This window comes from Pseudorca crassidens, chromosome 7 (genome assembly GCF_039906515.1).
Source record: "Pseudorca crassidens isolate mPseCra1 chromosome 7, mPseCra1.hap1, whole genome shotgun sequence".
Classification (NCBI taxonomy): Eukaryota; Metazoa; Chordata; class Mammalia; order Artiodactyla; family Delphinidae; genus Pseudorca; species Pseudorca crassidens.
Window position 1 is genome coordinate 101,084,992 of NC_090302.1, and position 14,178 is coordinate 101,099,169.

The 14,178-nt window shown below is 47.9% G+C and overlaps 2 protein-coding genes across 3 annotated transcripts in view; both read right to left on the reverse strand.

Annotated features, from left to right (window-relative positions):
* The window catches only part of LOC137228130 (tumor necrosis factor receptor superfamily member 10A-like), an 84,523-nt gene that overhangs the window by 67,776 nt on the left and 2,569 nt on the right, over positions 1-14,178 (reverse strand). The window lies entirely within an intron of this gene.
* The window catches only part of LOC137228131 (tumor necrosis factor receptor superfamily member 10A-like), a 35,261-nt gene continuing 24,126 nt past the window's right edge, over positions 3,044-14,178 (reverse strand). The window contains exons 2-9 of one of the 2 annotated variants that reach the window (XM_067745158.1): positions 12,503-12,608; positions 11,573-11,686; positions 10,744-10,855; positions 9,662-9,918; positions 9,108-9,139; positions 8,524-8,646; positions 6,215-6,287; positions 3,044-5,026 (exon numbers count right to left, since the gene is read on the reverse strand). In XM_067745158.1, the coding sequence (XP_067601259.1) occupies positions 4,713-5,026; positions 6,215-6,287; positions 8,524-8,646; positions 9,108-9,139; positions 9,662-9,918; positions 10,744-10,855; positions 11,573-11,686; positions 12,503-12,608 (1,131 nt within the window). In that variant the 3' untranslated portion in view covers positions 3,044-4,712. Of the gene's footprint in view, positions 5,027-6,214; positions 6,288-8,469; positions 8,647-9,107; positions 9,140-9,661; positions 9,919-10,743; positions 10,856-11,572; positions 11,687-12,502; positions 12,609-14,178 lie in introns of both variants that reach the window. The other variant, XM_067745157.1, reaches the window with a different exon arrangement.

Consider the following 14,178-nt stretch of genomic DNA (forward strand, 5'->3'; position numbering starts at 1 on the left):
TTAATTAAATCTATCTGGTCTTTTCTGTCATTTAAAGCTTGTGTTTCCTTATTAATTTTCTGTCTGGATGATCTGTCATCCAGACAGGTATTTTTTTCTTCTGAAAGAAAAATATCAAAGAATTTGTGCACCTGTCTTAAAACCACCACATGTAAATACTATTAATAATCTTATTTTTTCCACTTAACATATTTTGAACATTTTTTCATTTCATTAATTATTTTGCTACAGTATTACTTTTAATAACTCCCTAACATACTGCATGAGTGTTAACACCAGTAATTTAACCAGAATCCCATTGGGAACATTTTAATTATTTTGAAGTTTTTGACATTTGAATAACACTACAAGAAACATTTTGGTGTGCATATGTTTCTATAATCCATGATTATTTAACTAGGCTAATAGGTAGATTAAAATGGTCGTTCGTGTGGAAATGGTTTCAGCGACTCAGAGAATGGAGCAAAAGCCACTTAATAAGACATTGTTTGGACACTCTCCAGGGGGAGGCATGGGGAGGGGTGGAAATCCTGGGAAGTGGTTTGGATCAGCAAGATTCCAGAGCTCCTACAGGATTATAAGAGTAAGTGGAGGAGAGAGACAGCTGTCAAAATGAAAGACCTTTTGCAGTGATTCAGCAGGGAGAACATGAGGTGCGCCCACAAGGACAGAGAAGAGGAAACCTGAAGACCAGCAGACAAGTGATGAAAGATGGTAAAACCTGGGTATGAGGAATCCAAAAATGGCAAAGATGACTCAGGACACAGGAAAGGGGTGGGTGAAAAGTCACTTAACGCTTTTGTGGAAATCTGTTTTTAAAAATGAGTTTTCTATTTGTCCAATCTCAAGATAGTGTGGGTTCAGAAGTTTATCTGTATTTCATGGAATTCCAGAGTGAATGTTTAACATCCAGGCCATGAGGCTGTGTGCACGCTGGTTATCTTCTTTACTACTTGGGATGAATTTCTGGCCTTTCATACTATTGTTTTGCCTTTATAAAATGGACATGATGACATTTTTCAGATTTGCTTAAAGTTTAAGCTTTCTGAGCAAAGATTGTGGGCTACTTGGTTTAAAGGCTCTTTGAGTGGTAAACATGCCTTAGAAGGTAGAGATTGGCTACCTCCCTGGAGGGATTTAGAGGCTGTTCCGTCCCTGTCAGGGGCATGTGCTCACATTCTAGGCTTCTCTCCTCCAAGAGACTGTTTCTATTGCAGAGTAAAATATATGATCTTTTTTACTGAGGAGGAGAGCAGGCGCAGGTGTGTCAACCATCTATATAAGCGCTGAGTTTCATGATATGGGATTCCTCTCCAGTGGCATAAACCCCACTGCATGCTCAGGTACGTCTGTCTCTACCCCCTCACTCCATGGGGACCTGGGGCTTGGGTAACCGGGGCTAAGTTTGCTTGGCAACTAAATAGTCTGATCCTTGATCCAGAAATTGCACGACGTGATGGTGTGTGTATAGTCTGCTAGCATGTATGTTTGTATACATACATATACACACGTATACATGGATACAAATACATACATGCTACCCAGGTCTACACAGACACACAAGGACTCCCGTATATAACTGTGGCAAGGTAACTTGTTAACTCACTAGTAGGATCTCAGACCTGTCAGGGTTTCAAACAAAATATTGAGAAATGGAACAGCAGAAGTAGTGGGACGTCTCTTTCAAGATCAGGGTAGAAGGACGGTGACTTCAGTCACCCTGACACTCCCCCCAGTCTCTCCCTGCTCTCTCGCTCTGATGAAAGAAGCTGCTATGTGGTGTGCAGCCCTATGGAGAGGCTCACAGCACAAAGACCCAGGGTAGCCTCCTGCCAACTGCCCCCCAAGAACTGAATCCTGCCACCACCTTGTGTGTGAGCTTGGAAGCTTGTCCTTCCCCACTCAGCTCTTGCAGTGACCGCAGCCCCAGTCTTGTGAGACCCAGAATAGAGAACCCAACTATGCTGGGCCTGGATTCCTGATCCATAGAAATGGTGATGTAATAAAGGCTGTGGTTTTTAAAACACTAAGTTTTAGAGTAATTTCTAGTAATACGGGCTTTTACGTATCCTGCAAAACTGCTCAGGTTCATCCCAAGTGGACTGTGAAATAAAGCCTATTGACCATGGAATATCGCCCCTAACACCTTCACCTTCTCACCCCGCAGGCTCCAGTAAAACTTTGACAGACACAGAAACAGATGGAGGCCCAATCAGACTGCCCAGTTCAAGGACAATTCAGATGATTCGATACAAGGGCCTCATACAGGCAAAATTTCTTTTCAAGAATTTATTTTAAAGTAATTATAAATTCACCTCTTACTCCTGATTTGTGATCTAAAATATTTTTCTTCCCAATCCTGATGTAATATGTAGTAACTCACAGGCAGGGGCAGTGGCAGGAGGGGGGCCCAAGGGAGTGTGCAGCTCTGCACCCAGCACCCTCACTCTGGGGAAGGGGACAGGGGTGGGACCATGGGGCCTCCCAGGAACTCTGGTGGGTGGGAGAGCCAGACCCTAAGGTCCAGGGGAAGGGAACTGGGGCTCCATGAGGTTGCAGGGCTGAGCCACTGGGCCCACTGATGAGGATGCAGAAAGGCCAGCGGGGAGAGAAAGGGAAGATGGCCCAGGAGTTGCAGGAGGCCCCCAGGTGAGGGATCACAGAATGACCCCAGCAAGCAGGGCCCCACCCCACTTCCCAGCAGCTCTGTCAGAGCCAGTCTGCACCTCTAGGGAGCCCAACAGGCCCAGGTGTGGCCCAGAGACATCACCTGCGGAGCCTGTGGGGAAGCCGCGCCAGGCTGGGGTCCTCCCCCAGGGGAAGGGCAGGGAGGAGGAGCTGGATTGCAGTCCCCCAGGAACCTGGCGCCCAGAAATCCAGAGTCAGAGCAGGAGACGCCCATGCAGGGCGAGCTTGAGCCCGAGGCATAAAAGGGAGAAGGATGGAGCGGGTCACACAGCAAGAACACACACCCCTGTACCTGTGTCACTCAGCACTGTTCTACAGGAGGACAGGAGGATGGAGGAGAAAAGCACACATAAAATTATATAAAATTGCATATTTAATTTGGTCACGAATTCATAAAAATGCATATTTATATAAAATTATAAAATTTTAAATATAATATTGCATAATTTGGTCACAAATTCATAAACACATGAGTATTTTATACCTAATGATATTTCTTGTATTCCTTGATATTTCTAACAAAATCTTCAAGAAGGGGTCCTCTCATTGAGAAGAGACTTGAACAGACATCCAATTTTCAAGTAAAACTTCAAAAGTATCATATTTGCACTGGCATAAAGCAATACAGGATGCAAGTTCACATTTCTTAAAGATTCTCATTGGTAAAACACACAATAAACATGCGAACAAGTGAATATAGCTGACAGACACTGGCAAGGCTAATACTTTAGATTGGCACTCAAGGAAGTCTTCTGAGAAAGGGACAAGTGACCCAACACCTGACTGACAAGAATCCATTTATATTTCCCACTGAAGATGAAGGCAAAGTGTCCTGCACAGAAGGAACAGCAAAGGCAGGAAACACCTGACTTCCAGAAAAGGGAGGGACATCAGGGCCAGGGGCATATAGCACCAAGACCACAGGGTCGGCCCTTCTAGAAACTCAAGTGAACTCCGCATGCTATATCCTGATGTGCCTAAATTCAGGCAGTTCCAGGTTTGGCCACATTAGCCACATCAACCTTAGGGAAGACAACACACAAAGCTTTGAGATGGAATAGACCAAAAACCCCTGAGAATTGTTTCCACCATTAAATTATCCTGCAGCAGTTGGAACACTATGGAGAAGGGTTTAATGGCAGAAAGATATTTTTAAAAAGCAATAAAAGGACCAAACCTTAATATAGCAGCCATTTTAGGTCAATTCTCACAGTATTTAAGAGCTGGTAGTTTTGTGTGAGTCTCTTCTGCAGAAGGCCATGAGATCCTTTATATAGCCAATTCAGGTGAACAGGAGGAGGCCCAGGCACCACAGCCCAGTTCACGGACCCCAGATGCAGGGCTGCACGTGGATGCCACTTCTCCTCACCCTCTGCTCAGATGTAAACTCCTACCTATAAAAAATGTAACTATTCACACAGGTATAAAATTGACATGTTTAAAGTGGGCCCTGGAGAAGTCACCAGGCATCCAAAAGTGACCAAACTTCCTTTGAGGGAGAAGATGCTATCAGTGCTCTCCCCACAGTGGGCTTTTTCTCCTTTCCTTTTTTTTTTTTTTTTTTGCTTTTTTTGTTGTTGTTGTTGTTTTGTGTTTGTTCTTTTGTGCTTTTTGTTGTTGTTGCTTTGTTTTTTTTGCCTCGCAGCTTTTGGTATCTTAATTCCCCGACCAGGGATTGAACCTGGGACCTCAGCAGTGAAAACGCAGAGTCCTAACCACTGAACTGCCAGGGAATTTCCTCCTTTTGTATTTCTAATTGTTTTTGATTCCCAGCTCTCATCCAGGTAACCCACATAAACAACCTAGAAAGTATATTTGCAAAATTTTTTTTACACTTATATAAATATATATATATAAACATTAAAGTATGAAGATTCACAATATGTTTGCACTTTAATGATGTGTATTATGTTACACATCATTAAATGCATACATATCAACATGAATGACAAATACAAATGAAAAGTGCAAGTCTATTATGATAAAAAAGTGTCTTCAACTGAAAGGCTGAGGTCCTCAAACACTCAGGACACAGCAGAGCCTGCTTCACCATCTTCATAGACATACTCTCCCGAGTCCAGCAGGTGGTCCTGAATTGTCTCCTTTGCCAATCTTTGCCCCAGCTTTTCCAAGGCGTCCAGCAGGGTGTTGACTGAGGCCTCCCGTCCCTTGTTGCTGACCCAGGCCTCTAGCATTTCATACAAGGCATCCCGAGGGACCCGGACCCCTTCTCTGACCAGAAGGATCTCATTTTGCGTGAGGCCCAACTGCCTCATGAGCAAATCCCAGGAGTCACACGGCACGATGGTTGCAAAGTAATCAAAGAACAGCTTCAGGCCTAAGTTCGGGGAAAGTCACAGAGACAGAGTTGGGACAGGCTTCAGAAAGGGCAGAGGACCCTCAGTCAGGCCTAGACCCCAGGGTGCGAGCTGAGGAGTGACCCCTGCTGGTGAACCTGCTGCTCTGCATCCCTGACATGCTTCCCATCAGCAGAGAATCAGGCCACACTCCATGGGCCTCACCTGTGCCCAAGGCACTGCAGGGAGTCCAGGTCTCCAGAGAGTCCTGCCCTAAGGGGGGATGAGGGCCCACCAGGGAGGGGAGATGGGCGTCATGGAGGGAGAAGGCAGTCTGTGGTAGGAGACAGAGGGCGGGACACAGTGGTGCAACAGACCTCAGAGGAGGACACCTGCCGTTCTCACGAGAGTGAGGTCCCCTGGCTGCCACCTCTGCAGTGGGGACAGAGCAAGGGCCTGGAGGGAGGAAGGTCTCTGGCCTCACACCCAGCTCGGCCTCGCTGACTGACACTGTGGCAGAGCTAGATGGGGACAGACTCGGAGCAAGAATTTAACCCATCAAATGGAGCAAGCACCACCCACCTCACGGGACTGTACTGGGGATTCAATGAGGCGTGTGTGAAATGCAGTGCACACCACCGTGCATAGGTACATAAGGTGGGCCCCGATACAAATTTATATTTTCTAACGGCTGCACTGAAAAACGTAAAAAGTAACAAGTAATAGCTAATTTTCATAAAATAGGGTACTAACTCAATATATTCTAAAAATTTTCATTTCAGCATGTAATCAGTATACAACAAACTGTTAATGAGACATATTACAGTCCTTTTTCCTACCAGTTCTTTGCAATACAGTATCGAGTTACACTACAGCTCATCAGATTTGGCCACAGGTCAGATGCTCCACAGCCTCCTGCGGCCCCTGGGTGCCCTGCTGGACGGCACAGCCCCTTAGATGCCTCAGGGTGGGCCAACCTGGCCCTGAGCAACAGGGGAGGAGGGAGGATGGGGGGCAGGGAAGGACAGGGAGGTGTTAGGGGACACTGTTAGGGGACAGAGGGGTGCAGGGTGGGGAGAAGAAGAGGGGGCAGAGAGGGAATTAGAGTCCCAAAGGTCCAGTGACAAGCCATCCCTGCTCTGAGTTGCCCTAACAGCTATGGGGACGGCAGTTAGGACACTGTCCCTCCTCCCTCCACTCCTGCCCCAGTGCCCGGGGAAAGCACTCACTTTTAGTGGGGTCTGCACCGTTTGCTGGAACCAGCAGCCTTCTCATGTGAGACGCTTCAGCTTCTCCTCGTTCCTGTAAAACACAGTGGAGAACAGCCTTGGTCTTAATCAGGGGTCCTGGGTTCCAGAACTGAGCCTAGCAAACATTGTTCTGAAATTCTGGCATATGCAGCCATAAGTGAAACAAAAACACAATGTAGGATATTTGAAGGGAGAAGACAGAATAGTCATTATTTGATATATGATTGTATTCTTACAAAACTCTAATGGTTTAGCAACAATACTTAAATGTGAATGTATGGATGGATGAATGTTAAAAATTGTAGCAGATAATAAATTATATAAAGAATTACAATAGTCAGATAAACTTATAAGGTTACAGAACACTTGTAGTACAAAGACACAGCCTCAACAAGAAATGAGAAATTTACCAAAGAAAAACACACATCTATTTGAGGTATTATAAAACCCTTGACTTGAAAATGCTACCTCTCTTCTTAAGAAAAATACAGAATATCTAAAAGACCTCAATTCTTCCTAGATTAATTTATAAATTAAGGTAATACTCAAAAAATTAGCAGCTAAATCGAGTATAAGGAATGAGATGGTAACTCAGAACAATTCAGGGAGCTCCTCATATCTTATTTATCACAAAATAAATTCCATTTAACTTTTTTTTTTTTTAATTTTATTTATTTATTTATTTTTGGCTGTGTTGGGTCTTCACTGCTGCATGCGGGCTTTCTCCAGTTGCTGCGAGCCGGGGCTACTCTTCGTGGTGGTGTGCGAGCTTCTCATTGCGGTGGCTTCTCTTGCTGCAGAGCACAGGCTCTAGGTGTGCAGGCTTCAGTAGTTGTGGCACGTGGGCTCAGTAGTTGTGGCTCGTGGGCTCTAGAGCGCAGGCTCAGTAGTGGCGCACAGGCTTAGTTGCTCCATGGCATGTGGGATCTTCCCGGACCAGGGCTCGAACCCGTGTCCCCTGCATTGGCAGGCGGATTCTTAACCACTATGCCACCAGGGAAGTCCCTCCATTTAGCTTATAAGCTCTATGCTACCAATCACATCATTTTAAAAAAGCCTACCTGGGCTTCCCTGGTAGGCCCACGCACCACGATGAAGAGTGGCCCCCATTTGCCACAACTAGAGAAAGCCCTTGCACAAAAACGAAGACCCAACACAGCCAAAAAAATAAATTAAATAAAATAAATTAAAAGCCTACCTAGGAAATTAGAGAATTTTATCTTCTGTTTGATGAAGGACTTTTTTTTTTTTTTTTTTTTTTTTCTGTACACAGGCCTCTCACTGTTGTGGCCTCTCCCATTGCGGAGCACAGGCTCCGGACGCGCAGGCTCAGCGGCCATGGCTCACGGGCCCAGCCGCTCCGCGGCATGTGGGATCTTCCCAGACTGGGGCACGAACCTGTGTCCCCTGCATCGGCAGGCGGACTCTCAACCACTGCGCCACCAGGGAAGTCCCGATGAAGGACTTTAAAAGCTCTGAGCAATGAAAAAATAAATGTATCGACAGATTTAATTAGTTAATATATAAAATTCTGCACATTAAAATACTAAACCAAATGAAAAAACACACATGCATGTACTCATGGGCACAAGAGCATGTGTGCTCAGAAAGACTCTTAACAGACAAGACAACAATCATCTCAAAATAATCAAAACAAAAAAAATACAAGTTTAAGTCAGTTTTTTGCTTGTTACCAAAAAAGAAATATATTAATGTCATATCAAAACTATTGAAATGATATGACCCCAAACGTCTGTGTGTGTGTGTGTGTAAAGTGAAAAATACTTCTATACGTTGACAAAGAGATTCTACTTCTACTAGGAAGCCACCCCACGAATATGTCTATTCATTGAGACAAATACTAATTTTCAAATAGATTCAACTTAATAATAATTTTGAAATAAATGTGAAATTCCTAACGTGATGAGGAATGGCTTAAAAGCATGTAACAATCACACAGAAAAATATCACGTAGCTTTAATTCCCTCACTGAACAATCATGGGAGGGACCACTCTGGCTGTTCTAGACACCAGGAACGTGGTGAGAACAAGACAGATAAGTAGCATAAGAGCTGCCAGTCGACCATAGCAGGGGGTGGGCTCCCTTCCCCTCCATGACCATGATCTCCCTCCATCACCACTTCCCCATGGGACAGGAGACCTGACCAGCATCGGCCCTTCCCTGTTTCTACCGCAGTCCTGGGCAAGCAGAAGGGCCAGGGCACCACAGTCACCAGAAGACGCTTTGCTTCCCCCTGGGACTGGGCAGTGGCATCTGTCGGCTTCACCTGCTCTTCTGCCTCCTGCTCAGGGACCAGCTCAATCAGCGAATCTCTGTTGATCAGCATATTGTTGTGGGCATTGTCCAGAGCCCCAGAACCTCTTAAGGGATGTGAGCGCCAGAAGAGGACCTTGGGAAGGCAAAGAGCTGACTCAGGAATCCATACCCACAGATCCATGTAGTGTCTGCGGGGGACATTGTGGGTTTTGCCTCCCCACCTACTCCCATGCTGTGTCCCCCCAGGTGGGCACAGACTCAACACATCCAGGGCTCTGCTGATGGCACCTGGACCCTAGTGCTGTGCTAAGGGGGGTTCAGCACCCCTTCCTGACACCCTCCATGCCCCAGGGTGCATCCAGGGTTATGGGGTGAGGGCGTCTCACAAGCAGGAAGAGGGACAGGGCTAGCACTGCCAACCAGCCTTAGAGCTGCTCTCAACAGGCAGTTGCTCTCCTACTGTCAGCCCAGAGCCCTCAGGCCACTTGAGAGAGCCAGGGACAACAGCATAGGACAAACTGGGGACCGTGTCCACCCAGGGCCAAACAGTTACTGAGGGCCTGATGCCACCAGGTCCTGGAGAAACCAACTCACTTTGTCCATGCACTTAGGGTCCACACCACGACCTAGAAGAGAAGAGGCATCCGCCTGAGCCGTCGGGAACGCCCTCTTGCAGCACCTCCCTCCCCAGGGACAGTGCCAGGGACAGGGTGTGGGCTGGGGGCTCAGACACTGAACAAGGAGCCCCGGGCCTGGTGACAGGGAGCGGGCCATTCCAAATCTGGAGAACCCTCGGGGAGGGAGAAGAGAAGGGGGAAAATGAAACCCATGTAAAATCTCTGTGGGGTTCTGCTGAACGACCCTCCCCCTGACTCTTGTCACCCAGTCAAGGTGCTGACCACCTCTCTGCCCTGGCTGGGGGTCCTAAAGACATTAAGAACTGACCCTGCTCCCCGCCCACCATACTTGGCCAGGGGGAAGAGGGGACCGTCAGCTGAGATGGGGGACTCATGCGATCCCGGCTTCGTAGGAGCAGGTGAGGTGGGAGGTGGAGGGGGATCCCGGGGAACAAGATCAGAGCCAAGCCAGGAGGACTGGGGAGATGGAGGAGGGGGCCAGCACCTCCCCCTTCCCTCCCAGAACCTCACCTTGAATGCAGAACCGCCAGAAGAGATATGCGATCACCGGCAGGAAACAGACAGGTGTAATTACAGCTACAACTGTGATCACCGGCTGTGAAGTGTCTGAGGAGGAAGAGGGAGTGGTGGGCAGTCTTGGGGGCATGGTCACTGTCTCACCAGGAACCGGGGCCTCCCCACTGGCCTGGGTACCTGATTTTCGGTCCACACATGTGAGGTCGCTGAAAGGGCTACAGGGCGTGGCCACGACCATCCCATCAGGGCACCTGGGTACAGACACAGGGAGGACATGGAGGGGACCCGTCAGGGAAAGCTGGCCAGATGAGGAGAAAGAGGGAGAAAACTCCCACCTGGGGTACCCTGACAAGACAGTGCAGGAGGGACGGGCTTCTCCTGTCTGCAGGGCTGGGTCCCCTCACTGCCCCTTGCTGGGTGGGAGAAGGATCTGGGCTTGTGCACTCCAGCCCCCAGGGCTCCTGCTGAGTGTTCAGAGCTGCCCCTTAAGGAGCTGGGCCTTCTCTGCAAGGCCTGCACTGGCCTCCCTGGGCTGCAGGGGAAGCCTATGTGAGGGGGCATCTCATCCAAGTCAAGGGTCAGAAGGGTTTGGGCACAAGCCAAGCCTCATCCTCCAGTCAAGCTTTAATACAAGGATCCTCTTGTCCTCCACCTGTTGACTCTTCCTACCAATCACAGCCAGCACTGGAGCGTCAGAGGAGAGCAAATTACTATTGGTCCCTACATCCCCAAATAGGAAAGATTCAGATCTTATTGGGGAACAAGGGCTGGATGTGAGGCCAGCTGAGTTGGCTCGGGTTTTATGGGAACCTTGAAGGAGCACACATATGACCTCATTATGACTTCTGTCTGTGGTAGACACTTGTCTTTCTAGGCTCCTTCTGAGGAGGTGTGGGAAGGGGGCCCTGGGGAAGGACACACAGAGGAATGAGGAGGGGCTGCTGCAGGCTCAGGAGACCCCACAGGCACAAGGGAGCCCTGAGGAGGTAGGAGGGGCTGCATGCAAACCGGAGAAAGGGGTACAAGGAAACTGGGGGTCTCTGTGGGTTGGGAGCCCCCAGGCTCCCATGTCTCACCGGGTTCTGCACTTGTAGCAGAATTCAGGTGCATCTTCTCTACGGAAAGTGCCAGGTTTGCACTGACACTCAGTGTCCTTGGTTGAGGTGCACGGACTTTTCTCTTCTTCCTCTGGAGACCAAAGATAAGGTTTTGGGGGTGTGTTTCCCTCACGTGTCTCTCAGCCATTCTTCACCACCCAGATCCCCACCCACTCAGTTCTACTCAGTTCAGGAAGTAATTTGGGGGCCATTTTCTGCAGCAACACACACAGACCATCCAAAGGACAGCCACTGTTCACGTGTCACCAATGGAGGCATATGAAAGGGACCATGCGTCATTACAGATCACATCAGGATTGGGAAGAAAAAGGTTTTAGGTCACAAATCAGGAGCAAGTGCTGGGGTGGGGGTGGGGCAGGGTGTAATACGAGACACTCTGGATGCAGAGGACCGCTTTGGTGACTTCCCAACACCTGGCCCAGCTGGTCATGAGAGAGGCTGAGATCCCGGAGCAGAAGTCACAGGGCTCACAGGGGACCGGCCCAGAGCCAGACTCGCCACACAGCTCAAACCCAGCCCTGTCCCACTCACCCAGGCCTCCCGTGCTGTCACTAACCAGCCCCTCCGTCACGGGACACATTACTCCCCCCCTTCCAACTGATGCTCTGGAAGACTTCCCTACCAGGTGGCATACGTTATACAAATAATTTCTGTTTTCATTTATTTTGCTGACCTAAGACAGGGTAGGACGAAGACCTAGCTGGGCTGGAAATCAGGTTGCTGACTTCCCGTTCCATTCAAATCCCATCTCATCACCCAACTGTAGGCATGGGGACAGGTTCTGTACCTGATTTGCAAGTCTTACAGAGAAAGCAAGAAGGCAGGGTGTTTGAATAATTGGTGTAATCCACCTTATCCGTGCACGGCGCACAATCTCCACTGGCTTCCTCCATGTGGAACCCTGGGAAGGAAGGGAAAAGCTGGTGAGTAAATCCCCACAGGATTCCCAGAGGCTGGCAGTGTGGACAGGGCTGCCTCTTTCGGCCATCCGTGGAATCCACACAGAGAACTCTCCTTGACCTGGCTTTAATCTTTTGATTCTGCATCTACCACGTACCTTAGACCAGTACTGCCAACAGGAATATATTACAAGCCACGCATAAAAGTCACGTTCACAGTTGGCACATTAAAGAGTAAAAAGAAAGAGGCAATATCCAACACAGTATCATTTCAACATGTATCAATATAAAACAGTGAGATTTTTACTTACTTTAATACCTCACTAAAAAAATAAAACTCATGCTCCCTTCACAGTGTTCAGGGTCTATGGCCTCCTCCCACCTGTCCGGGTGACCTCTCCACCCTCCACTCACCCCAGCTGCCCCTTAGCTTTGCTCAAACAAGCCCAGCCCTGCCCCCTGGGGTGACAGTTCCCGGGGCCCCCTCAGGAGCACTCTACCTGCCTCTCTGCACTAAAGTCACCATCTCCAGGAGGCCTCACCAACCCCGACTCTGTCCCACCCATCACTCAATTATCCTCACGGTTTCTATCTCATCTCTCTGACTGTCATATCTGTCCATCTGTCTGGGTACCATCCTAGGAGGAGTGTTCCAGGAGGGCGGGGGCCTCGTGCCCTCCACTAGCACAGCGCCTGGCACACGGAAGACTTCCAGTAAATGCCTGTGGAATAAGAGCCGGGAACTGCAGGAATCAGAGGACCAGAAGGACATGAAGATAAGGGTGCGGTAAGGGTTGGAGATCAGTCTTAGAATGTACCTGGTAGACACGACTTCTCTGAGAGGCTGTGTTTCCCTCCCTGCGGGGAAGCTAATTGCTGGTGAAATTTTTCCTGCCTTATGGGCATGGCTGAAGCAGCTGCAATCTGTGGAGACAAAGCAGGGACAGGCATGAGTGGCTTTCAGACTCTCATCCCTCCCAGGATGTATCCCACAGTCCCTTGACCACAGCCTGCAAAATGAAACAGAACTGGGGCCTTTCTTCCAGCTATAAACTCTCATTCTTTTCATGTTTGTCCCCTGGCCTTTTGTGCTACCAAGTAACTTACACATAAATTTTTTTCCTGGTATTCCTTTCTCTTATAATAAAATAAAATATGTTTATTCCAGAAAGCATGGGCAAGGAAAAATTTTTTATAAGAACACAGAAACCACAGGGATCCCCCCAGTTAGAGAAAACATCCATTATTTTGTGTCTTTACTTCTTCTATTTGACCATACGTGTAATACTCTCAGGCTCGCTCTCTTTCTTTCTCACATGCGCGTCCGTGCGCGCACACACACATTTTCACAAATGAGTCATACTATGCACACACTTTTTCAAAATCAGGATACAGGATCACAGTTGAGTAATGAACTTTTGGCTTTAACCGGACAAGCTGTCCTGGAAAGGAAGCTGCTAGCGTTCCACATAATGAGTCACATAGAGGAAGAAGAAATAGCAATACAGAGTTTTGAGATGAGTCTCCACGCTAACAATGACACAATGGGGCCAGTCGAAAAAATCTGAATGGAGTCTGAGGATTTGATGAGGATTAACGTGTTGATGTTAGTGTTCTGATGTTGAAGGCTGTGTTGTAGTTTTGGGGGAGAATGTCCTCATTTGTAGGAAATATACATTCTTCAGTCATGGGATCTATCATATCAGCAGCTATTTTTCACATGGTACAGGAAAAAGGGGTGGGGGTTGTATAGTCTTTGCAACTTTGCTTTAACCTGGGAGTGACAAAATAGAAAGTGAAATTAAGGGGAAAAAAAGAAAGAAAGAAAAACACAGTTAAGATGGAAACAGCTTACGTTGAGCCCAGTTCAACTGCCTGGATCTAAAAAACATAAAATGCAGCTCTCTTCCACAGAAAAGTCTGTCAAGTATTTGGGGACAGCTAAGCCCACATACGTCCTCTAAGTCGTCCCTTCCCCAGGCTGGGCCTCCTCTGACTCCCCACAAGTTGGTGGAATCTCCTTTCCCTGCCTTCACAGTCCTATTCCCTCCTCTCTTTCCTGGTTCTCCTCTCACAGGCGCTCTCCCTCAATGTTTTATTATGAACATTTTCATGCATCCAACAAAGTTTAAAGATCTGTACGGTAAACTCTCATATACTCACCACCTAGATTCTGTAACTAACATTTTGCTATATTTGCTTTATCACATATTTCTTTCTTTTTTAAATTAATTTATTTAATTTTTATTTATTTTTGGCCGCGTTGGGTCTTCGTTGCTGCACGCGGGCTTTCTCTAGTTGTGGCTCGCGGGCTCTAGAACGCAGGCTCAGTAGTTGTGGCGCACGGGCTTAGCTGCTCCACGGCATGTGGGATCTTCCCGGACCAGGGCTTGAACCCGTGTCCCCTGCACTGGCAGGCGGATTCTTAACCACTGCGCCACCAGGGAAGCCCCAAATTTCTTTCTTTATCTATCCCTCTGTCCATTCTCCTATG